The sequence below is a fragment of the Merops nubicus genome, unplaced genomic scaffold, assembly GCF_000691845.1.
Source record: "Merops nubicus isolate BGI_N331 unplaced genomic scaffold, ASM69184v1 scaffold45312, whole genome shotgun sequence".
In the NCBI taxonomy this organism is placed as follows: domain Eukaryota; kingdom Metazoa; phylum Chordata; class Aves; order Coraciiformes; family Meropidae; genus Merops; species Merops nubicus.
This window is the reverse complement of record NW_008593716.1, coordinates 4,196-30,831: the sequence shown is the minus strand read 5'-3', so window position 1 is coordinate 30,831 and position 26,636 is coordinate 4,196. Positions and strand designations below refer to the sequence as shown.

At 42.6% G+C, this 26,636-nt stretch overlaps 1 protein-coding gene across 1 annotated transcript; it reads right to left on the bottom strand.

The window, feature by feature from the left end:
• Nucleotides 1-347: 347 nt before the first annotated feature.
• Nucleotides 348-23,593, bottom strand: LOC103768375 (protein Jade-1; the record flags this gene model as incomplete). Its single annotated transcript, XM_008935516.1, has 7 exons — nucleotides 348-464; nucleotides 1,062-1,229; nucleotides 2,627-2,838; nucleotides 5,651-5,838; nucleotides 9,475-9,632; nucleotides 13,055-13,137; nucleotides 23,516-23,593. Coding segments are annotated over 7 exons (1,004 nt in total), but the record flags the coding sequence as incomplete, so codon positions are not given.
• Between the last annotated feature and the right edge of the window lie 3,043 nt (nucleotides 23,594-26,636).

Here is a 26,636-nt window from a genome sequence, read left to right as displayed (position 1 = left end):
CTACAAGACAGGTCTCAGCACAGCAGCTTTCAAGCTCCATTTCTTATGTGGTACATCACAGAAATATACGGGTTTTCCTCTACTCAACATTTTAAGTTTTATTTCTATGTATTAATGAACTTATGAGTGAGCATACCTACAAATTAGGAAGTCTTATGGGATGACCTGGCTATTATTAGTAAAATTTTACTAGAAAGTAAGGGCACACTAACATTCAGAAGCACTTTGTAATTAAGTCCCTAGTAACAAACAGGAAACCAAAGAAAATTTATTGTGAATATACATTTTGTCTGTCTACTAAAAAATGACAAGACAGAACATGCAAGAAATTTGTGTGATTAAATTACCTGTATAGAAGCTCCAACTTTTTCATTACAAAGGCTGCACACCAGGGCCCATCTGCTGCTGGGAATGTGAGAAACCTTCGTAATGGGCTCCATTTTTTCAGGGCTTCCGATGCTCACCTAAGAGAAAAAAGGTTAACAAGGAGTGACTATGACACCGTTAACTGAAAAGGGAAACGATTTTATCAAAGACATCAAATTCTTTGTCTGCATATGCAAAGTGAGCACATTCCATGTTCCTCAGTTTATAAGGAACTAACGAAAAATAAAAATTCCTTTTTTAAAAAATCAGTTCCTGCATAAACAAAAGAGTTTGAAGGTAAAGCCCTCCAATTTACAATTATCATACAGGATGAATATTTTGATTATGAGAGCCCAGAAGAATTCTCACTGTCACATCCAAACCTTCCTGACGGACCTTTAATGTTCCGTTTACAAAATAAAATGGCACTTCTTGCACTTGTTCAATGAGCTTTGCCAGCAGCAACATCCCAATTTTGGTTGATAAAGGTAATATAATTACTTCCCTTATAGGCAATGCATCATCCTGCCAGACTTTGTATCTAACTGAAAATCTTCTATATTGTCTTCCTCAAAAGTCCTGTATGAATGCTACACTCAAAACAGCAACACACACTAGGCTGAACAACTTTTTTGACAGATTTCTTCTCTCCCAGAAGCACTGCAGCCCTGAAACTCCAGGGGATTGGCACCTACCTCTGGGATCCACAGGGCACAGCTAACATGGACCCACTTGGTGCCGCTCCGGGTTGGCTTCATGGCACCACCCTTCTTGGGACACAGCAAACACTTGGGCTGAACGCCGAGCGCGCAGGTCCTGCACAGCCAGCTGCCCTCCGGCACCTTCAGGATCCCGTAGCACGCCTGTATCCCCATTCACAGAACAGGGGGAGAACAAAGGGTACAGCATGCACCTCTGGCACTTCTCAGCTGTTCACACGCAGCCTCTCCCAACTCCCAAAATGTCTTTTATGAAATTTTTAATGCTATAGAAACATCAGCTTGTGGAGGATTTCAGGAGGCGTTCATAAGCTGGGCCACCCACACTACCCACTCATTCCCCAGAAAGCTCTTTCAGTGAAAGGAGCAGAAGTCATGAGCAGCTGTTTGAGGAACATGTTCCCCAGCCCAAAGAGGGGGGACTCCAACAGCGAGCCCCACCAGCAGTGAGTGAGGGTGAAGTTCAGCATTGCAAAGACTACACGTAACAGGAACCAGACTGTACCTAATTCAAAAGCCAAGAAACACAAATTCAAGAGTTTTGCTGTGCAGTACTCCACATTATTCCAAAGCATTGGGGTTTGCTTCTTATTCAGAGGGAAAAGTGCACAGCAGTAACTAAGATTACTTTTTTTCAGAACATTGCATCGTTATGGAGACCTCTATCCAAATTACTGCCAGTTTTGACCCTCTTAAGTTTCAGATTCGATGTGATCAGTGACTAAGGACCAGAGAACCTCTACAGGTCTGAAAACGCCCACTTTAAGTATCTTGCAAGACAGCCACTGGTACCTTACTTCTGCCACAGGCATATTACTTTATCAGTAGTACCAATGTATTTGCGTAACACATACAGGAAGATGCCATTCTTGCTCACCAAACAACGGTTTTCCAAACACTGAATGACAAAGCAACTCCTTAAAGCTAGCAAAGTAGGACATGCTGATAGGAAGGCATCTGCCACAGTAAGCATCGTGCACAGAAACGTATATGCTAAAAGTGTATCTGCTCTGTCATGCTAAGAAGGCTTAACTGCCACCAAAAGGTGACACATAATAGTGCTTCATTAGCTCAGGTCAGTAGGTTCTCCATTAAATTACAATTACTGTAACAATCCTGCCTGTGTCCCTCCTGATTGCCTGCAAGTGCTTTTTTCCCCTCCCTGCAGAGCCTGAATTGCCGAAGGTGTGTTAGCCCCAGAAGTGTGCAGAAAGAGAGGAGACTATAGCAAGAGAAATGACCAGGTAAAAATGTATAACCATAGATGTGTATATTTTGGTGAGGCAATTCCTTATCTTCAGCTTCCTCCACAATACCACCTCTAACCCTCTTAGCATGACATTTCTAGAATTCCATGTAATAATTCTCCTTCTCAACTACATAATTTCTGAATTCATCCCACTGCTCATGGTGAACTCTGCAATAATTTAACAGATCAATGTCTTTCACTGGAAAATATCCAACCTGTGATCTTTAACGGTTTGGAAACAAAGATTTCTGTCACCACCCCTACACCCCCCGCCGTGCCCGGGGTGCAATACCTGGTGCACACAAATATTGCATTTGTCACAAAACACCATCTCGTTGCCATCTTCTCCATCTGGAGACTGACAGACGTCACAGACAACATCTTCATCATATTCAATCCCAAGTCCTTCTTCTGTCTCTATAGCATGGTTCATGTTATCATAGCATCGTTGTTCGAACTCCTCTATGACCCTTTCCATCGTGTACTCGTCCAGCTCAGGCATCCCTGGAGAACAGGAGTTGTTACTTGAAGAACAGTCATAAGCAACCAGTGCCACACACCACTCCAGCTTCTTATTTACCAGCTGAGTAGATATAGCCAACCCCCCACATGAACATGACAGTCATGTCTATTCCAGCTTAAAAAAAAAAGGAGTCTTATAACTGTATAAAACTAAGAGAAGCAGAGCATCCAACCAGTCTTTCAAAATACTGAGAAAAACTTTCTTAAACTGATTTTGGCTTCCTGGTCTTGCTCTCATTTCTCCTCCTGGGACAGCACTGTCTTATGGCTTCTGCTTCAATTTTGCAAGCCAGATGTTGAGTCTTTGGTGAAGGATTTGAGAGTGTTTTGAACCAAAAGTGTTTGCAGCAGAGGGAGGATATTAATGCCAAAATCTGCTATGACACTTGTAGCAGACTTGTTGTTTTGAACAACAGTTGCTGGTTTTTTACAAGTTCCAACACAATACAGTGCAGCCCCAGCTGAGGTCTCCATCAGACCCTGCTACATCAATAAATTAGTTTGTTTTAAAAAGTGACACAAACAGTTGCAATAAATGCAAAATCTAATCTGGGATTTGGTCTTTTCAAACAGCATTCATCAGAAATTATTCATGAAACCACAGCTACAGGCTGGTTACATTGTAGTACTCTGTAATTCAAATCCATTAATTAAATTACTGTTGCAGCAAGAAAAACATTAAGGAGGAGCACAGTGCCTCCAGCTCACACTTGCTGTGACACTGAGCTGGCTGTCATACTGCGACGCTGGGACTACACTGACCTTTACCCCAAAAACCCCACCACACAAGCCCCTCTAACACCAAGAAAGCCACGCTACTGCAAACAACCATCCTCCTCCAGTCAGTTTAGCACAATTCCCATATATTTAAATCCCTACAATGAAGTGTAGGCTTAGGATATTCCATTTTTGGTCTGAGTCCCAGTAATTGTGACATGCAGGAGATGGGAACCTCAAGATGTGTTTTAACCAGAAAATCCTGCTTTTGGCTGTCCCTGTGAATAAGCACACCACAAATTCTGAAAGGTAGCAAGAGGACCAGTTTGCAACTAAATTTTAACCTCATGATTTCCATCACTTTGTAAAAAATCCTTAAAGATAATTCATTGACTGTGCATCTATACAGGTTTAAAAAAGGGAATTAAGGGGCTGTGGCTTCAGGTCAAATGTTTACATTCATTCTTTTAAAGAAAGAATGTACATTTTTGGTGCCTGGAGCACTCCAACAGCTATCAAAGAACACAGGGAATTCACACTGCAGGGACACCTCAAATGAAGTGCTACAACTACAGATCAGGAAATACTTCACGTTTCAAATGCCCATTAATAGTATCTGTGGAGTACAGTGTCCACTAGAGCACCCAGGTAAGTGTTTCAAGAACCACCACATACTGCATGGTACCAACAGGAGCATCTCCTTCCCTCTGCATACGGAAAAACTGAGTGGATAAAGATCTAGAGAAAATTAATAACAAGAAACTACACCAAACCACAACACTGAAGATCAGACCTGTCAGACAGCTGCCCAGTGTCTCACATGCAACGTGTACTTTTGAAGTTAAGGTTGATGTTGCAGAATGGCCAACACAGGGCTTCCTGCACAGGTACAAATGGCATGACAAAGGGCTCCAGCCCTTCTCGTGAGCTACTCACACCCCAGTGGAACCCTGTGGTAGCCCTCCTCTGGTTTTGGCAAAAAACATGCAGGCAAGAGAGGATTATCTACATAGGATAGAAGGGTATCAGTTACAAATCATAAAGTGTATTTTTAATTTTTCTTTGAAGAAAGCTAAGGGGCCTTGCTGCTGCTGTTTCCCAGAAGATAACTGGAAAGATAACCTGAACTCTTGAATCTTCAACTGTTTTGAAATCATCTAAGCTTGAGCAGGGGAGACTTGAGATCTGTAAAAAAGGCTTGGGTAAGAGTCCAGGTCAAGGCTGGGCCATCTGTTTCTTCCATATATAGATTTAGAAAGGAGAAACTTTTTTATTAAAGAGTTATAAATGGTCAGTTTGTGGTTTACCAGGTCTGGAGCCATGCCACATATGGACTACAGCCAGGTAAAATCCATATGACTAAGCTGGAACCCAAAGCAGGGAACTGCCACAATGCTAAAACAAAAGCCAACAGCATTCAGCAACATGTCCAAACCTCTTCCATCTGGCACACCATCTTTTTCCCTATCTAAACAAAGTGGTAGAAGTTCTGTGCTGACTTACAGCCTCTTCAATTCCACTGAAATCTTCTCCTGAAGCACACACCCTACTGAAGAAATGTTCCTGTTCTTGCCCTGCTTCCCTGCCCCTTCCCACACACGAGCCATCCTGTACAAAAGTGAACAAGTTGTTCCCCTTGCAGCAGCTCCTCTGCCTGATTCTGAACTGTGGCACAGGGTCACAGTAAGGTTTAGGAGGTTTCTCCAGTAAATCACTGTGGGAATTCCTTATTGCCTCATTCCCCGCACAATTCAGCTGGTGTAGATTCTCCCAACCTCCCAAGACTCCTTGTCTACCCTCAAGCTAAAAGGATGATACAGATACGTGACACAGAGAAAACTAAACAAATACATAAAAGGACTAACTGGAAGAAACACCTGAATGGTCTCTCTGATGTTCTCTTCAAGAACCATGATGGCCAAATGGGAACTTGGAGAGAATTCCCTTGCTGCAGAGAAAAATCTATGTGGCCAGTTTCTGACCTGGTCCAAGCAGATACAGCTCAGCAGTTACGAAGATTGCCAGCTTTGGGGGTAAAAAAGAAAAAGCAAGGGACCCACAAGCGCTCATTGCTCACCCATTTCTTTGAATTCTTCGTTGGCGAGCTGCAGCCAGGCCACGTCCACGTCGTTGAGGTCGTAGCGGCAGAGGCTGTCGGCCAGGGTGCGCACGTCGACGTAGCCCAGCTCGGGCGGCTCCGCGCCCGGAGACAGGATGTACTTCCTGGGGCGCGTGAACGTCGCCGCTCCCGCCTCCCACACAACCCTACAACAGACAGGCAGGCAGCTGTCAGCAGGGACTGGGCTCCACACAACTCAAAATGCCTCCTTCAAAGGCGCTAACAATCATCGGCAAGCATCTAACCATCCAAAGCAACCATCCTGCACCACCGAGACAGGAAGAGAAAACACCACAGTGCACTTTCATAAAAAATTGACAGCACTGTCAGACATCCACTGGAGTTGTCTAGAAACTCAATTCATTACTGGACTTCTAAATAAAATTAAAAGATTAGAAGATAGAGCTGTGCTTCCTCTTACCTGAAATTGACACGCATTCAAAGCTAGAGTAGGAACACTGCATTTATGGAGTGATGGCTGCCGCATACACAGATGTTGAACTCTGCTATAAGACTCTTTTTAAATCCATCTGTTTAACTACAACACCAAGATCAATAAAATAATAAAAAATAGTATCTCCTGCTACATTTGAAGTTTTCTTTCTTACAGTATGTTTCTTCTGAATTTTTTTTTTTTGTATCTGTGTAACTACGGGATTGTCATCTTTGTGAAACTGAGAAGACCTTTCCACACAGAATCAGTAGTTTTCACTAGCTTCCCCTTCACTTACCAAAGCAGATCCAAACTCTGGATCCTGGGTCTGCATTTCCTCTTTCACAGTCACTAATGTCATGCTGGGCCAAGCACAAATATTAATCAGCTGCTGCTGAAACTACCTTCTCTCAGGTTTTGAAGGCTCCAGCTGGCTAACAACCAACTATGAAAGCATGTTTTAGCTTCAAGCCAACTGAAATTTTGTTCGACCACAGGCACTGGTTCAGGAAACACTGAAGTACCTACAGCACATAACTCGTTCTAGGTCAGATTCCTGCAATGCCGCAACTCTGCAAAGCCAGAAGCGGAGGGCAAACCACCCCATTCAAAAAGGACACTTGACCTTCCACCAGCAAGCTGGTGACTTCCCTCCAAACAGCAAGGAACTCTGTCAGCCCACCTGCAGTGCAGTTTCCTCAGCAGAGGACAAAGCACCTTCTCTGAGTTAACTGTGCTCACTGAAATTCAGCTTGGATGAGACCCGCTTCACCAAGAAACGCTGGTACCTCCAGGGGCAGCCGGCCACACTGCCAAACAGCTGCTCCTCCTGCAGCAGTGCTGGGGATTTTCTGTGGTCTGCTGCCCCATGGGAGGAGATAGCACCACTCTGTCCACACACAGCTTTCTGATGGGAACAGCCTCAACTCCACAACAAGCAGGACATCCTCCTCCCTATTTTGCCTGTATCTGAAGTCCAACGTTTTAACTCCTCCTATCAGGAGATCCTGATCTGCTGCTTCTGTACCTGCACACATTGGTATCAGTAAGCCCTCTACTTATTTCAGTCTCCTGCACAGCCCTAAGCCTCCCCCTCGTCTAGCTTATTTCAGACAACGATCTGAGAAAAGGTGGACAAGAGCCAAATGCTGAATTTGAGGCTTCTGAGGTGCAGGAGGGGACTCTCAAAGAATACAGACTGGAACAAGCTTGCCAGGCTGACTGCACTGCCCAAACTGTTCCTGGTCATACTGCACAGTACTAAAATCATGCAGACTACTACATCTCACAGAGAATTTACTTTAAACTGGGCACTGCTCTCTGAATCCTCTGGACCATAAATTCCTTCCTGAGCACCTCTCAATGTGGAAATCATAACCTCCGGGGCACACCCTGCCCATGCTCTCGAAACACCACTGTAGTGGCACAGAAGAAATAAACACATATAGTTTGGCTTCAAAACAAAACATGTTCATCTCTGTCTTTGTGGCGGAAAGAAATCTGAAAAAGCAACACTTACTACATAAAAAAAAACCACATTCAACTGGATTATCCATCTGACCACGTGCTTAACCTGCATCAGCACACCAACTGGCTTCCTCCAGACCTCTGGACCTACTTCTGCTGCCCTGACCACTGGCTACGAGGCCAAACCCTTTTATTCTCCATTACATACCTCACTACCAGGAGCTATCTGTACTGTTATTTTTCTTCTGTTACACCAGCTACTATTTTACTATTGCCAGTTCAGTTTACAGAACATCTCCCTCCCCTCCCAAAGTTAGGCACAGAACAGTTCCAGCACTCCAACAGCACCACCACAGCAGGGGTCTCCAAGTGTCTTGTGAGGGGGCAAGCAGGGTAGTAACCAGGCATCAGAGGGCCAGATGCTCACCAGTAGGACCATACAAGACAGCTAAGCAACTGAAAAAAAACTGGTACCTCCTGTGCCAATACCTATAACTGTGGGTGCCTTCCTTCCCTAACTCTTTTAAATCTGGAGCAACATCTCTGTTGGCCACTGGCAGAGGAAAAGCTCTCTCCCAAGTGAATACCTGCATCCGATATAGCTACCAAACCACCTCCCTGAAAGATATGTGGTGGGGATCCCCTGGAAGGTCTCCCTCTGCTAAGGCCCACAAGTGTCCTGGCCCCCCTGCAGCCTTGGGAGGTGCTCGGGAGAGAAGCAGTGAGAAGACGACAATGTGAGCACATGTACAACATGTAGGGAGTGGGTGAGGTCAGCGTGGAGCCATGACCACTGCAGGGAATGGCACGTTCCCACGTTCTAAACTGCACAGCAGAGGTGACCATGCCGAATTCTCCTTGGAGTTCCAGGTCCAGTCCTCCAGGAGAAGGAAGGAAAGGGCATCGTACAGACCTAGTGGGGCTGCGCAGCGCTCGGCAGGTTGCTGCACCGAGCGCAAGGAGCGCCAACCATCTGTCCTGTGGTCCCCTGCCCCAAGGCTAGAGTGGCAGGTGCAGACCTAACAGAAGCAGTGCAGCATCACCCAGAATTATTTGCTGTTTATCAGAGTTTGGGCTGTTCTGGCCCCACTAGCACTGGTGGGTCATTTGGTAATGCCTTACGGGCCAGCCTGACATAACGAGATGCAGTATGACTAAATGGCAATATCCTTGTCCTTCTCACTTTCCCCAACTCCAATCCCAACTAAGCATAAAATAGATAGATGGGCTGCAGCACACTCCTGCCCTTAAAACTGTACTGTTTCATTTGAATCAGAAAACAGTATCCAAGTGTAACAAACAAGGTAAGGGGAATAAGGGTTTCTTGGGTAAGAGCTAGAAAACCTCATGTTAACGTATTTAGTTACATGCACATGTGGATGATTCTTAAACCAGCTGAAATGCTGTATAACAATTTCCTAAGATAGTAAATGAAGCAACAAAAAAAATAATGTGAAACCAAAACAAACACTGACTTCTCTAGCCCTTAAATCTGGCTTGTCTAACTGCTCCTTGTAAGGAACCTACAGCTTGGAACTAAGCACAAGAAGCATCAGACAAGGGCTCTCCCAGCTACGCTGAGTGAGGTCAAGTCTGGGCTTAAAAATAGAAGCTATTTTTAAAGGTTCTGCCATCACACTCCATCCTAATGCAACGCCAAAAATGCTTTCCTGACATTCATACTTCAGCACACAGGCAGAACACGCCTGACTCTTGACCTCTCCATCCATTCAAAAAGCTGAGGCAGGTTGCTCTTCCTCTCTGAGAACCAAGACCTTTCTAGCTAGACACTGTGGAATGAAGCTCGAGAAGCCAAGGCAATGTAGACAAAAGCTGCCAGCATAAATGTACGTGTATTTGTTTACAATCCTCCAAACTATACCTGGCTACTGGCTGTGGGATGGTCCCTGGGCTAACTGGCACCTGAACTCCCTTTTCCCACTCCTGCCTCCAGGGGTCTGCCAGCACATAGTATTCATCAGGGTTCAGCTGGAAGGAGTCATGTAACTTCATGGCAGTGATCAGGTCCGTTCTGAACACCTGCAAAGAGAGTGACCAAGAGAGAAAAATAGAGACACTGACATTCGATATTGACACGCTACGATTCACAGCTTCAGGGTAACCACGGAGCACAGTGTGTAACAAGGTCCCTGTGTCAGCAGTGAACTAACCCAGCCTGCTGCAGGACACAAGCTGAGCTTCACCATCGCAGGGAAAGGGTTGGCTGAAGGTGCAAATACTGACAGAACAACTTCCAGCTACCTCCACTACAAGTCCTGGCGCTCCCCCTGTGCCGAGACGTGATGCTAAAAGGTGCTACCTGCTTTTACCACCACCTTGGCTGCAATAAAAGCTACAAGAGCTCTGAGTCTTAGAACACCAGCACAAGGGAGACTCATTTTTGCTCCAAGTGTTTTTTAATTATTTGAGCTCTGACTAATCCAAAGATATTCTAGAAATTCCTTGTGGTAGAAAATCAAGGCGTGACTCTACCATGACCAGCCACCAGAGGAAGATCTAAGGAGATGACTCTTTGTGCAAGTATTTAAAACAATAACCCAAAAGATCAACTAAAGACCCAAACTGGAATTCTGGCGGCAGCTCCCTGTTCAGCACAGGTGCTTGTTATTCCACCAGCTACAGACACCTCTGCATCACAGCTGTAATTGTATTTTGCAGAGGCACCCACATGTGAAATGAGCAGGATGTTTGGCAGCTTCTGGGTTAGCAGCCGTAAACAAGCAGCGACGCGTCTTCAACAAGCCACAGAATGAAATAAAAAGGGATTTGCTCTCGTAGCAGGCACGCTGTGGTAGCTCCAGCCTGGCTGGCCACTGCCTGTCAGCACTGCAGAAACCAAAGGATGCTACCACAGGCATCAAAACCAGGAGCCTCTGTCCAGCTCTCCCCACCCTGCACTCTGTAAGGCAAGGCTGTAGACTACAGCAACTGCACTCAACACTCCTCATCTCCACAACCACAAATTTTTAACTACTCAGTGCCATGTTCAAAGGTAAAGGGTTAAAAAGCAACCAGGTGACAGAGAATAAGCACCACCAGGACAAGAAGAAGATAGGTAACATCTTAAGAAAAGTTTGTGGTGGGCAGATCCAAGATCCACCCAGCCCCACATAGCACAGCTCCACAGGACAGGACAGCTTATCAGGGCAGCACTCCTGGATTCTCTTACTGGGCTGCTAAGGGGCCAGATACACTACCTCCCAGTCCCAAACCAATGGCCACACTGGTCTATGTTAGCTCCAGCCAACTGCTGGATATGGCAGAGGAAGAACCAGGTCTATACAGAGTGCTCAGACAGGCCTCCCTGGGGCAGCAATTTCTGTCATACATGAGTCACACACCTGAAATCTCAGATTCCCTACAATTTCTGATAAGTATTTTAGGGCAACAGTGAAGCAAGTGGTTAATCATACTTCTGAGAATATTTCAAAGTGTGATTTGCCTTACCACGCTGCACATCTTGAAACCTCTCCTCCCCCCCAACACACACATACTACCCTGCCTCTGTCTCAGTATGTTTCCATTTCCACTCTGGTTTTGTCATAAAAATAGCGTAAAATCATGACATTTTTCTTAACACTTGTCTTGACATGTTCAGAAAAACTGCCAACATTTAAAAATAAAGAATAATATTACCATATGAAAGAAAGGGCGAATGCAGGTAATGAAATATCATGAAGTGTTTTAAACAATCCAATTACAAATCCTTTGAGGCTCCAATCAAGGAATGAAAAGTAAGCCACAAAGTAAACTGGCTCCCAGAACAAAGGCACGCAGCTGGCCAGGGGACTCCTCACTTCTAAGCCATTCGAATTGAAGTGATCAAATGTCAAATGAAAAGAAGACTAAAAATATAAAATGGGACACAAAACTTGCTCAATCTGAGAGCCAAAGTAACTCAGGCTCTCAGATAAATTTGTCACAAAACTCCCTCAGGAGCAAAGCTAATGCAGCACCTGACAGCCAAGAAAGTGCTTCCCAGGCCAGTGGCCCTGTGACACCATTCTTTCTGCTCTAATTTCTGATGCAACCAGAGTGCCCGGAGCAAAGCAGAGCTTACAGAAATGTTGGCTCTCAGAAGCACTGAACACTTCAAAGCTAAAGGGTGAAACCCTGGCCACGCTGAAGTCAATGGGAATACTGCCACCAACTTCAATGAGACCAGGATTTCACCCGGGGAGTTTAGCGAGTGTCACTTTACTGCCAGCACACTCCTCATCACAGGAGTGTGTGCCGTGGCAAGCAGAGACAATGCAAAGGGAGGGAGGGAGGGAGGACTGTGGAACAGAGCTAAAAGAGAAGTGTATGAGAAGTCCACTCAGGCTGCGAAAACAAGAGACAACAGCACAGAACTGCAGATATTCTGACAATAAATTAAAAGGAAGGGAGATGAGTAAACTGAAGTACGCAGAAAGATTCATAATTATCTCAGATTATTTCTTGATAGCCTTTCATGAGGTAGTTCTTAAAACTGAGAATTTTCTAAGGGGCTACTTCTACGGGATATACAAAAAATAACTAAGGACAGCAAGCTTATCACCAGCAAGAATAAATTCATATGGGATCTCCATAATTCAAAAAAAAGAAAAATAAAAAAAAAGTCTTTAATGGCCAACAATCAAAAAATATGACTGGAAACCACCAGTACTAGGTAGAGTTCATACAAAGAATGAACAATGAGTGGAATTCTTCTTGTGAAAATTATTCTCTGGGACTTGGGCATACTGTCCCTGGGGTGATTAATAAAGCATGTGTTCTTTTTTCTCAACATCAATCACTCACTAATGCATTAGAAATACATATATTGAGTAAGAATGTTAGAAATTCCATCTCCCAAAGCTAATCCTTTCTTTGCAGCCTCTACAAAGTTGGCAGTGTGGTGTTTGCCTGAAGATAGGGAGATTGAGCAAGAATATTGCCAAAGAACTGGATTGCATTTATGTGTTACTAACAGTTGATCCATCCTGGAAAGTTCAAAGATTTATATCTCTCTTGACAGAACTTCCTCAAAGCACTCTGCAAGACGGAACTGTCAGGAAGCAGATTTGTAGTTTGACAAGTGTTTTAACAGAGATCACGTACCAAAACACAATACCAGCTATGAAATAAATGCACCCGAGGTAAATCTTCACTGTTCACAAATCAAGCTACAAATAAACCCCGATGCCTAAAATACTAGAAGACTCCACAGCTATGCTGAATGGGTGTCAGACTACAGCAAAATTCAGACAGAAACTGGTGCTGGCAGTGGCTGTGCCAACAGCTGAACTCTCCGATCTCGTGGCCAATTTTTGGGGTGGGTGGGTGGGGATAGGTGCCAGATAAAATGTAGCAAACGGAAAAGAAAACGTAAATCAGAAGAAATGGGTCTGTTACCAGAACATCTATAAAGCTTTCTATGTGATAGATGTAACAAAATGAAAACCAAACTCCAGACGTACCTCAGAAGGTTTGCGATCTTCATGTCTGGAACACGAAGTTCTCCGATGTCGAGACCTGGAATGCTGGGACCAAGTGGACAGACCTAGGACACAGAAATGATCATTTGCAGACACTGCTGCCATCTATCACTAAAAGCATTTGCTCTCCCTGCACACCTAAGAAGGCCAATTGACTTCAGCATGACTATATGAGTAAGGGTATCCAGAGTCATGCTCCTATGACAAACTGCCAAAAGCCTTTTCAAATTGTACCTGAAAACATAAAGTTACTCAGTTGTAAACTTCTGTGATCACTTTTCTGGTGGTTTTGTAATTTTCTACTGATAACACTGCTTGTACTGGCACTTACCTGCCTTCCACTCAGCATTTGAAGAAAGCTGCCTCATAACATGCTTCCCCCTGAGCATCAATAAACTACTTTCTGCAGATTAATGACTGAGCAGGTCTGCTGACAGACGGAGACGTGCTCTTTGAAGCCCATGTACTGATATCCTAAATATCTGTATCAGTTACCCAATTTTTACCAGAGCAAGCCTTTTCCAAATTCAGCACACAGCCACACACACATAGTAGAGCTCCCAAAACAAGCTGTCATCTCTTCTCCTGAGCAAATCTCTCAGCATGCTTGTACAATTTTTGTCTGCATAATTATTCATTACATTCCAAACAAATTACACCTTTTTGCCTTGAAACCTTTTGACAGAGCCTCTGTCAGCTTTCAGAAACATGGTAACAGGAGAAAAGAAGAGAAAGAAGCTACACTCCACTGACAAAGCAGTGCTTTGACACCAGAGTACATTATACCTGTGCAAATCAACCGACTTTAGTTCAGTAAGACTTACAGGTACCGTATTTTCCACTGCCAGCTACACAGCAGCCATAGAAAAAAAGAAAAAGCCAATAAATTCTTATAGGTTGGAGAGATTAAGGACTCGTAATAAGGTCTACATGATAGGGGAGCTAGGACCTACATGTTGAACTCTGAAGGATGAACACAGATTTTGCAACTTTGGACACCAGAAGCGATGCAAAGGCCTCCCCACACTGCTCAGGTCTTCACTGCCTGTCCACGTGGATGCCAGGAGTAAAAAGAGTAAGGCTACAGTCTGTAAGAGCAACTTCACCTCACATCAGCCAGCAGAAACGTCTTGGGGAACAGAAAGCACTGTTCAAAACCAGACTGCATAGCATGGGCTAAGTTCTCTATTAAAACCAGAAATAGTTTTTGAAGTGAAGTGACTTTCCAAAACTTTCACTGGAAGATACAACTGAGCAACAAGTCATAAGAAGAATTAATTATGTTGTAGTTATGCTTCTGTCTTCTCTTTTCACTTAGCAATACATGTTCCAGTAAAAACCACTGTGTTTCACAGCAAGGAAAAAGGATGTTATGCAGAATGGCCAAAATTAAATGGTCAAAATCACTCAAAAAGTGTCAGATGCAGAGCAAAAATTCTCAACAGAAGAACATATTTTTACTGCAATTATAATTATTAACATTTTAACATGCAGACAGATGTGATTTCTTTAATCAAGACTCACTAGCAGACAAAGACCACAGACATACCCACACAGATCAGTGTTCAGTTCTGGAGGGTTCAGGTATTTTCCATTAGGAAGACATTAATATCTGACCAACCACCTGCCACTGAGGTATTCAGATAGTCAGGCCCTTCCTCCAGCAGCTCAGGCACACTGAAATTTTGAATCTATTGTGTGCCCGAGTGTTCTGTACACTGCTGGACTTGGAGGAGGGAGCCTGCACACAAGGTAAGGAATTAAGAACAAGAAGCATGGGCAAAGTGGTGTTTGATTCTGAAGTTTTTGTGGGAGAAGGACTAGTGGGTCTGGAGGCTGTAACACAGCTGCTCGCAAGTCATGTGTGCGTCTGGCAAGATTGGAGCAGAGTGGTACCAGGTATTACTGCATCTTTACCCATGTGCTCTCATTCAGCCAGGCTAACAACTTACCATAAACAGAAGTAAGCAAACATATGGGTTTATTTCTTTTAATGTGGGTATTAAAAGATGGATTTTCAGGTCTTTCTCATGACACGGAGAAGCTGCAAAGGTTATTAGTAAAATAATCCCTTGCCATGCCTTCCACCTCCGTTTCGTTACTGTGTCATCTGCAGATGCTACACATGGTAACAGTCTCTTAAAGGTGTATTTCTGATTTTAGACTCAGTCCACAAACCAAAGGGTTAGGCCACTGGATTAATTAATTATTCCACACAGTATGAAAGGTCATGTTTTTAGGGCCAAAACTACAAAATCTTCATTTTAAGCTACTTTTTTAAGAGCTGTAGGAAAGCACACTACATAAATTTCCATGCATAAGGAACACCTCAAACACATCCAGCCTTCCTCAGAATATGTTACAGTCAGTATTTTTTCCATGCTAACTGACATCCTACAACAAATAAGGGAATAGTTTCCTATACAGTTCTGTAATAGCTGTTTTCTTGCACCCAATAGTGGTGAATGCATAGTGGAAATACATAATGGTTTTAGTAAGTTACTGAACAGACTATTGTGTTTTTTTTGAGCAGTGTAAACTGACTGTATAATACTGTGAGAAAAAGTGGAAGAATTTCTCATGAGACTGAGTTTTTACTACCCGCTAAGATCTGTAACTGTAGCTCACAGATGACCTTTGGCAAGGGCTTCACTTCAACAGGGAAAATACTGAATAAACAAAACCCAACTGTAAGGCCTGCCTGCATTCACAGGTTCAAACAACCACCACCACGTAAGACACAAAAGGGCAAGAAATTGAAGGAGCCAGTCAAATGACAGTAAAATATCTAGCCCTTAAGAGTGTTAAATTTAACTACTTTTGATATCTCAAATTTAAGAGTTTCAACTCTGCTTCCATTAAAGTTAATGGCAGAGTATCACTGCTTTCAACGGGGCCAAGACCAGGTCACTGAACTACCCAAAGCTGCTTTTGTTAATAAGCAATCCACCCACGCTGACCATGTCAATAGAAGTGCAGGAGGGAAATTAAGGATTTAATTTGTCTTTTAAGCATCTTTTCCATATTTTCATACCTAATCCAGAAGAAGGACCTCACTGAAAGAAAAAGCTGACAGGCAATTTCAGCTCTTGCAGTGATTAATGGTCTGATTTTTACATCTAAATATATGGAGTGAGAACCATTCCTGGATTAAACAGAAGGAATAATCTCCTGCAGTCAAAACAAACACAAGATTCAGAACAGCTCCTCTGTATTATAAAAGCACATGAACCTGACTTAGACAGATTCCAGACACTTTTTCACTATAATTATCCTCTTGCATCAAGTATCCAAAATTACTGTATTAATCAACAGTCTTCTGAATACTAGGCTTATCCCCAAACTGGATTAAGATCACCAAGATCAGAAAAACAACTAAAGATCAGGATAGAGGTAAACCCAGTTTTGGTAAAATAACAAAAACCAAACAAACAAACACAAAAAAAAAAAAAGCACATAAAGGAAGCCCGAATCACTAGGATTTGGAGGAGGATCACACTCTTGCTATACGTCTCAGTTTTCCCTTTGCATTTATCCACTCACAGACAAAAAGCAAAAAGTAATTCCAAACCACTAAGCAGATGTAATTCACAGCAAGAGAGGCAAAGCTCTAACACACTACTGGTGCTGGACAGGCAACTTCTAAGACCTGGGTAGGAAAACTTTCTGTTCCTCTAAGCTACTATATACACCTTAGGCTGTAAATGCAGTGGTTTTCTAATACTCCTAGAGGGTGTAAGTAATACATACACCTCCTGATACTAAAAGAAAGCACAGTTCTTGAGAAGTGTGAACTTTTTCTCTGTATTTGCAAGGAACACAAACTTCCAAAAAGGAAAAACATAATCAATTTTAAGTGTATCAGTCTATTAAATGAGCTGTCTATATGTTTTGATTCAAAAAAAAGGCCATCAAAACACAGACCTCCTCAGCACCAATAAAGCAATTCAAGCCCTTGGGGAGTTCTATCCCACAACTAGCACACTACTCAGCATGAGCAGAAAAGGCTCAGCTATTCCCTATCACGTGCAAGGCTGCTGTAAAGCCACCAGCAGAGCACCCAGCTGTGTTCCTGGAGAACTACCTGCTGCTACAGCCTCGAAACACTCCAGAGCCTCAGATCTCTGGGCGTCTGCGAGCGCTTCTCCCACGTCAATAGGCTGCTGCTGCACTATCCCCCCAGGCAGCACACCAGAGCAGAGCAGCCCCGACAGGGACACACCTCTGGCTGTCACTTCTGCTTAACGCCACCACTGCCAGATGCCTACACTGCTCCTCAGCTCACTCTGAGACCAGCGAGGTGCTGCTGCCAACACTCTGTCAGAAAGATCTGCAGCCTGAAGAGAAAACGTAGATGCTCAGTCTCCTCATTTAGTGCCTTGCCCACAACTCCTTACACTATAGCTTCATATCACTTAGACATAACTCCATGTCTAGACCCAAATTCCAGCACAAAGAAAACAGAAGGAAACTATTCTAGAGGATGATTTTCAATTGTGTCAGGTACAGAAAGCTGCCTGTGCACAAGTCTTCAGGCCTTATCGCAGAGCAAGCGGCACGGATGCAAACACAACCTACACCACTGTTACAGACAGCCAAGTCCCCTTCACACATTCCTGTTTCTGGAAGATTTGCCTATCTATCTTCCTTATCTATATATAATAGCATATTATTATAGAATCATCTCATCCAAGATCAAACTAGAAAAAGCAATGGCATCTTATCTCATCAACAACCATCCTACTCAAAATTTAGTGTCATTTGACAACCACCCAGTTGCAGCTGCTGAACAAAGCATGGATCCATATGATCCCTGAAGTGCTTCACAAGAAGGTTGCACAATTGCTCAGTAACTGACACACATAATGAACAGTCTTTACAGCTCCCTGCCACAGCAGTCAATACAAGTTCCTTTCTATGATCCCTTTTCTCAGAAGCACACATTTGAGTTTTATAATCCCAAAGAACACCCGTAGAATCACGCTTAGGCACATATCATTCTGATAATAATGAGGAATTCCTGAGGAATTACCCCACCTTGTTTTTTTGACAAGACCAAGTGTCACTCTAGCTCCCTAGCCCAAGGTTTCCCACTGTAGCAACAGACAAAGTTTTACTGCAAGTTTAATGAAGGTTATCAAAAGTCGGTTTGAGCACCTCCCAAGCTGGCATTCACAGGCTGATAACACAATGTTGTCAGGCCTTAAAAGTTCAGTGGAGTTAGGTGTACTTAGTATTCATTGCCTTCTAAAGAATAATGTTCCTCTCTGAAAATGACGGTGATGATTTTGTGACACCCCTTCCTCAGAGGGGATATCCTGCCAGCCCAGCCAAGTCTTTCAAATCACCCTACCACAGTGCTCAGAAGTGTAACAACTTCACCCGAAGTCACCTCGCCTAAACTTCAGGTAAAATGCTCGTTCTGATCACTTGTCTTCCCTCCCAATGCCACAAACCTTTTTTAGAAGGACAGCAGTGACTGCTCAATGTGCTTCTTTGCCCAAATTCTAGCACTGTAGCTACATTACATTCAGATGTTGAATCACCATCCCTCACCTACCGGCCAGCTCACCTGAAAAACTAATAATATTCTTTGCTTCCTTTTCCTGAACTGCTGCACCAGACGATGCCCACTCCTGAGTCCTCTCCACAGCCCGGGCCAGCAGCAGCTGCAGCTCTGTGGTGAATGGAACAGGCAGCCCAGGCTGTGCACCCAGCAGTCTCTGAGGAGGCACTCCGGGATCCATCTCAAACACACCGGCAATCCGCGGGCATCACAAGCCCCTTCTGAATCTACAATCCCCACTATTCAGTCAGAGCATCAGATATTGGCAAAGCATGTTGAACTTTAAAATAACATTTGTTTAACAATGATAGAATAAGGGTCCATCTAAATTACAGAACTGTATTCCATAATCCGTAACAAATCTTTCATTTCTCAGAACCAATGTGAAACCTTGTAAATCTCAGAAGTATTTTTCATCTGCAAGTGTCTTCAGTTCTTCTCTCAGGCACTCTGTATGTCTATGATCTGTATCTCTGTGATGAATTGATAACCCCTCCGAGAATAAATGAGAGCCATCGTCATGGGAGCAAGTAAAGTGTGAAGAAGCTCATGCTCTGAATTCCTTGCTCATGGAAAACGGAGCAAATGGCATCAAGGAGGGCCTGGATTTCACCCAAGTTCCCTATAACATAACTGTTTCAGCTACAGATCTTGTCTCAGACACCATCAGTCCACATGTCCAAGTAATTTGTCCAAAAGGAATGCCCTGAAGCTATAAATGGGAACTACTACACTGCACAGCTTTATCACACCAGGAAACTAAGAACAAGGAGTACTCAGCACAAAACACCCTTCCAGATTTACAGACCAATGAGGCTAAAAAGCCAAGTGAGACACTGAGCAGGAAAGGTAAAACAGCTTCAGCATCTAACATTTAGTAAGAGTAGGACCTGGAATCATAAAGAGGAGTTTTTGCAGCGAAGGAGCAAGCTGAAATACAATGTAAGAAACATTATCAAAAAACTAGCAAATCCTGGCCAGCCACACAGATAACAAACGTGACTGAGTTTGAGGTAAAACTTACTAATTTCCTTAATACCCGTTTTGGAAAAGACGGCATGTGCATCATCAAATATAATGGGCCTGGCTGATACCAACATCTCTTACAGCTGCTGTAACACATTATCTGGAAAGAGACAGAAACTAACAAGCTGTCAGACGACAAAAAAACCCACACCATTACTTTGATGGTGCAAATGATCTTAAACCCTTCCCTAAGCCTCTCCCAATACCATCCCTCTGCATTTAGACAGAAGTATAAAATCCAGAACTATGCCTGCAGCTGTTTTTCATTCAATCATATTTCATGGATAAAATGTTCAAAAGTGACCTATAATTTCAGAAAATGAAAACCCTGAGAACACACTCGGATATCCATGGACTGGCTGCAGAACTGCTCTGCACAACTTTCACTGGCACCTCCTGCTCAGTGCCTCAAATAAGCCAGTTTGGCCTCACATCTAAATGAGGATTTAGACCTCTGATTTTAAGGGGGCACAGCTCAATGACTTTCAGTAGTTAGGCTGAAGGACGTAAACACTTTTTGAGGCGTGAAGTATGCACCTAGCTTTTGGGGAAAGAATCAAGTCAGAGGGCAAAGAAAAAGTGATGAGAAAAGCAAAGGATCCATCTTTAAGCTGCAAAGCTTTAAAATGCTACAAATAATACATAACTACTCACACTAAAATATCTTACATAAGTCAGTAAATACATGTATGTACTCTGGGACTGCAGCCATGTTGTTAAACGCTCTTCTTTTCTCTGTTTCATTCCTAAACGAAAACAATTCTCCCTTCTTTCATCTCACAAAAGGACAGCACCTTTATCTTCCTCTGAAGAGCTACAGGTATGCTTTTATCTTCAGTATGATACATTTTTAGTGCTTGGGGTATGAGGTTTGGTTTTCTATTACCTTGTGAATACCAGGGAAACTGATTCATTTCAACGACTTAATGGAAAACAATCTTTGTATGTCCATTCATTTTTAAAAATGGATTTCATCATTATTAGTGTTATTACTATACTTTATAAGTATTCAGATTCCCGAGTTCAATAAAATGTGTATTTCTTCATGTCAAAATATTTTCCAGGTGGCACTAGTCTACACACCAGAGGCTACCACAGACAAGCATCACCATTCAGGTGACTCCAGCAACTTCTCTCCCATGGCTCTCATGACGAGGCACCCACCACGCAGTCTACCAAGGCACAGTATCAGAACCCAGCTTAGGAACTGGAGAGAGCCAGCAGCTGGAGGCCCTCTCCCTGCCCAGCGAGGTGGGGCAGAGCCCTGCTGAGCTCTAAGCTCAAGGACTATCAAGGTCAGTACGATGGGAACGCAAGAAGCACGCTGGAGGGTCAAGAAGTGCCACTAACTGAAAGGAAGCAGATGTTTGGCAACAGGATTCCAACTAAGTGTTGATTAAAATTTCAACTTTTCAATTAGAAGATGGCTGTTTGAAGTGCTCAGAATAGTCTATTTAATCATTTTCTGCCCGTGGAAACACATGGAAGGAAAAACAGCTAGTGAAAAACTTAAAACCTTCAACACGGGGCCCAGAACCTCATAGAAATTTTTACTTTTTTTTTTTTTAGGCATAAAATTTTATTCCCCTTCTAAAATTAGTATCAGTACATTGAATCAGAGACACTAGTGACAAATTAATAATACCAAAATTAACACAGTGAGAGTAATGTTACTAAAGATAAGAAAAGATAAACAAAGGTGAAATCTGTAAGGGGAGACCAGTGTCATTCAAGTGCAGCTGCAATGCACCACTGGTACCTCCTGTGACAGGGGAAGTGGAGAGAAAGGGCCAGAGCACCAGACAGTGTTCTCAGGAAAGTGTGATTGACAAAAACCCTTGGAGGTGCTGACCCCACATTCAATGTTATCTCAGCTCCAGATTATTAACCCTTGGTCTTTTTGAACGTGTGTATATTAATAGACTGAATATGCAGGAACCAGTATCTGAATTTGTCCAGTAATTTCACAAAGGGGGGGAAAAAAAAAAAAAAAAAGAATATAAAAAGGTCAAGAAAAAGTGTCCTGAAAGGGAAGGGGTACTACATTCCAAACACTGCCTGAAAATACCTTTACAATTTCATTGCCTTCTGCCATGTAATTCACTCAACAAATTCATATTAATTAGGCTTTAAAATAGATCATAAAAGGGGAAGGGTTTGTTTTTCTTTTCCTAACTCATTTTCTTAGATCTTTTGGAAAACATAATTCAGTAAGTCAACAGCTCTATTCCAGATAGTTACATATCAAATGACATTACAAACAAGCACTATAATCAGCAACAGATCAGTCAGTTGTATCTACTTCAGAACTTCAATTCCTAGAGTATCTGCTTCTTATTTTATTTGGTAAAGCCAATAACATAAGGCACATGAAGGGATCAAAGAGTAAAAAAAAAAAAAAAAAACAGGTATGATACTGAAAATAAAGTGTTATCAAAATGAAACACTATTTTATGAATCTGCTAGCTAATGAAAAAAAGGCAAGGCAAAATTCTAATGAAAGACATCACATTTGTGGCTACCTGTCTACTTCACAAGTGAAAACCTACCTTTTTTTGGGGGAAGCAGATGTCACCTGAGGAAATAAGCTAATTTCAATTTTGATAACCCCAAGTAAACTTCTAACCAATAAAAACAGATCTGATGTGGGATTTTTTCCTTCCAAAATACCCCAGCTTTGGGTAGTTCTCCAAAACCAAGCCAAATCTCACACTTCTTTTTAACAGATTTTACTCAATCCTTATTTGCACTAACTCCTCATCAGCTTGCTAGTTCTCACCTTCTCCAGGCCTTCTACCACTCCTCATTGCACCAACAGTCTGCCTAAGGCTGTCTGAAGGCACAGACTTGGCCCCACCTGACCAGACTCCTTGCAGCACAGAGCCACCTCAGAAAGGCTCCCAGGTGAAGCAGTCACCCACGCAGGGCCACAGTGCAGCACAGGGTCACCTTCTCAGAACAATGCCTCCAAGAACATCTGGAAAACGTCCCCCATCATTTTAGACTGAAGTCTCACAGAAGACTTCAGATTTGAGGATGTGCACCCAGACATACCAAATCAAGACCAGGAAAGCCTCTGGCTAAGCCACACTATTGCCAAGTACCATCAGACTTGTTTGTTTGGGCAAGTAAAACACCTTGGCACATTTCCTAAACTGCCATTTTATCTGCTCCCCCCTTCTTATTTTTTTTTCTGCTTAAATGAAAGATTATCAATCCCTAGAATCGAAACACAAGAGAGACAGGTATCACACAGACCTTAGTGTTAGTTATGTCAGTACAGAAACAAGTTAAAAAAGGAAAAACAAAGCAACACATTCTCTGTACAAATTACTGATGTAATGAATTCAAACTCCTGAAAGTTACTCCTCATGATAACCTTCAAACAAAGTAAAGAACAACCATTATGCATCATCAATCTTTTCTGCTTAAGGTTGAGGCAAGATACTTTTCCATTGCATAGCAGAGTATGAAAACACTGAAGCAAATTTAAAATCCTAGTGCAAACTTCTATTAAATACTAAGCTGTGGACAATGTCAGCAGATGTCTCCACGCAAGTTCTGTCCTTGTAATGATAAATTATGCTGCTTGCAAAGATATTAAAGAAGATGACCAACTTTTTCTCTTGTTTTATCTTATTAGCTAACACTGTATAGTCTATACAGGCAGGGGGATCCTGAATCTACCATCCATCTGTGCTCAAAACAACCAAGTTCAAAACTGGATCCTTGTAACACGTGTTTCTACCAGCCCAACCGATATGCAAAATGCCTCTGTCACATAAAACACTGCATTCAAATGCGTTTCCCAACTCATAACCTACTGCACTCAACAACAAAGGAGCACTTACTGCCATTGTCGTCAGAATCCTCACTGCTGCTAGGAAGCCGACGACGTTTCATGATCTCCACGGGAAACAGCAGGCAGCCTGCAAAGCAATGAGACAGCACTTAACCCAAGATAATAATAACACACACTCATCAAGTTGTGTTTCTGGTGGCATTCGAGGATTTACAGCACACAAAGGAAAACAAACAACTTTAAACAGCATCTGAAATGCTAACAGTGAATATCTCAAGGATGCTTAATTAGGCAGTCAACATATGAGCAGGTGAACAAAAGTGGAGAATATCAATGACAACACCATCAACACTTTCACCCCAAAACAAAAGCCTGTTTTGTTCTGAGAGGTCCTAAAATGACTGAATACCTGCAGTCAAGGTGCTTAACTTCCACTGCCCATTCTGATGGTAGACTTGCAATACAATAACATCTTTACTGCCTATGTAAATATTTACTTTGGCTAATATGTTTTTGGAACCATTTTATTCCTGTTTCAAGTGCCAGATTTACAAAATCAAAGATTGAAGTAATCCACTTATATATATGAAAAAAACAAGCATCAGCAGTAGCAAGCCAAGTTTCCCCAAATGAACCAAACATGCTTCATCCGTGCCCTGGAAGGCACCACCCTCAAAGGTAAGGTTACTTCCTCCTGCAGGCACATTTCCTAACACAAATTGCTGTTCAGGAATCACATCAAACTGCCAGACTTCTGCCAAGACTGACTTCAAATCCACACGAATTGGTGATGTGAAGGCAAAAAGTTCTGTCTCTTTTTAACTGCTGTTCACAGAGCGTCGGTGTTTTCACATCCATTCTCTGTGGAATGAGACCCAGTTCAGAGAAATGAAGGGAGCTGTAAGTGGCGAGTCAGTGTTTACATGTAACAAGCTATTAAAAAGTGCAAGTTGAAGAGCAGAGAAAACCATGACAAGTGCAGAAAGGCATATCCACTCTAAGTTGAGCTGACAAGGACTCTACACGTATATCAAATCCCCCGAGTCTTGGCTCACCACCTATCAAACGTGGTATCAACAAGGTCTGGGTGTGTCGCTAACAGCAAAGCCCTCATACACACCTCTGGGGCACAGATTTGGATATCAGGGGCCAAAATAACATTTTTACTTCTAGGTAGGTGCAAAAAATCTAACTTACTCATTTTTATATGAGTTAGGATTTCCTAGGAACCTTTCAATAAAATTCTTTTCATTGACCCTTCAGCATATAGTTAATTACTTCAACTTTGTTCAGGGAGAACACATCTCATTGTAGTAAACTCAGTAATGCTTTCAACTTTCATAAGACTAATTCCCAAAATAAGGAAACACAAAGAGCCCAACCAAGGCTTTTGGCTGGTTAGTAGGCTGACACTATTTCCAAGAAAACAAAAAAATACCTTCCCTCCCACAAGTGATCCATATAAGAAGAAATAAGCATTTTTTGAGGGAATCAATTTTATCATCACTAGCAAATCACAAGCAACAGAACCTGACACTCCATTTGACACTTCCAGTGAACTAAATACAATTGTAAATGCCCCAGCATTGCAAGTTTGCTCCTTTTTCATATTACACATGCCAACAGAGGTGAGGGGAAGCCTCCCTCCCGCAGAGTGATTTTCCAGAGTGAGATTTAATCTGTCTTTGAAACATGTAACAAGTTTGAGCTGCAAGCTTCCCTCACTAAAGGTAACAGGAAACTCAATGGTTCTCTTCAACAAGACTTTTTGTCACTAGTTGAAGTTCACATGCCAGAGAATAAAGAATCAAAAATTACAACCTCTTAAGCACTGGAAGAATTCACTCCAGAATTGCTTTGACGCAGACCAAAACTCTGTGTGCATGGCAGACAGAAATGCTGCCAATGAATAAATACCCTGACCAGCCTGCACCATCAAAACCATCTGAATACGGATCTGCTATAAATGTAGTAGTAGATCCAGAGCCAAGTTCAGATATGGTCATTTATAAAGACAGAAAGCCAATATTCAGATCCAAAACAGGCTAAGAAATGAAAAATTAATTAGCTGCTACAAGGCCAAAGCCAAAGGGATAAATACTTATTCTGCAAGGCCCTTTCTGTAGTAGTTCACATACTTTCCCGTAACTGAAAGAAGTCCTAACAGCACCACCAAAGAACATACTCACTTAGAATGGAAATATCTCCCATAAACAAAGTAAAGAGGATATGGATGAAAATAAAGAAAAATGAAGTTATCTCAGAAATGTAACTTGTATATTAATGGTCCAGATTCTAACTTCTTGGTTCATTCCCACATAATCTGAAAAATACTGTGCACCATAAAACAAAATAACAGCACATATGCACTGAGACACATTCATGAGCTTGGAATGAACACTAATATTCTAAATTCTGCTCCTCCACATCTTTTTGAGTTCATCTTTTCCCAGCCACACTTACTGCAAATTCACTAACTAAAGACTAGAAAGCTTCTCCTTCCTACCGCGTGCCTTTAAAAAACAAACTAAACCATCTTTTGTGTTTTTGTTTAAAGGAGAGAGTGGTATTCACACCTCTCAGTTCAAGCACTCTACACAGTTCTTCAGGAAGTAGAGGAGCCAGAACAGAAGCCACTTTCCTGGAGAACAGAGCACTAGATAAGGCAGCAGATTTCCTCGTCCCCTCTAGTGAGGTTTCTAAAGTTGGCCATACTGAAAAGCCTGTGTTCACAAAAGTAACATTAAGGGAAACACCTCATTTGATGAAGCTTCTGTGAGATTCCTTTACAGATGCAAATGAAATAAAAATCCAGAAATCTCATTTTCCCATCTTTGAACCTAACATGAGCTTACAGGGAGCTAAATCACAGTTGGAAAAGCAGTGCCTGGCTTCTCAGAGCAAGTCTCAAGCCTCATAAGGCTAATCTCCTAGAATTTTGTCATTAGAAGTAATAAAGCAGCTTTTTTTCAACTTCTAAAATAATTTTAAGCTGTTCCCACCAGATGTGCATATCCACACTTCAGAACACATGTTCTAGAGACAACACTAGAACAGCTAATAAGAATCACAACCACAGAGGCTGAAATGCTGCTGCTCTCAAGGTTACCCCAGTGCCTCTGCCCCGAAGACTATCAGTTTCTGCCAGGTGATGGTGACCTCAAAGTCAC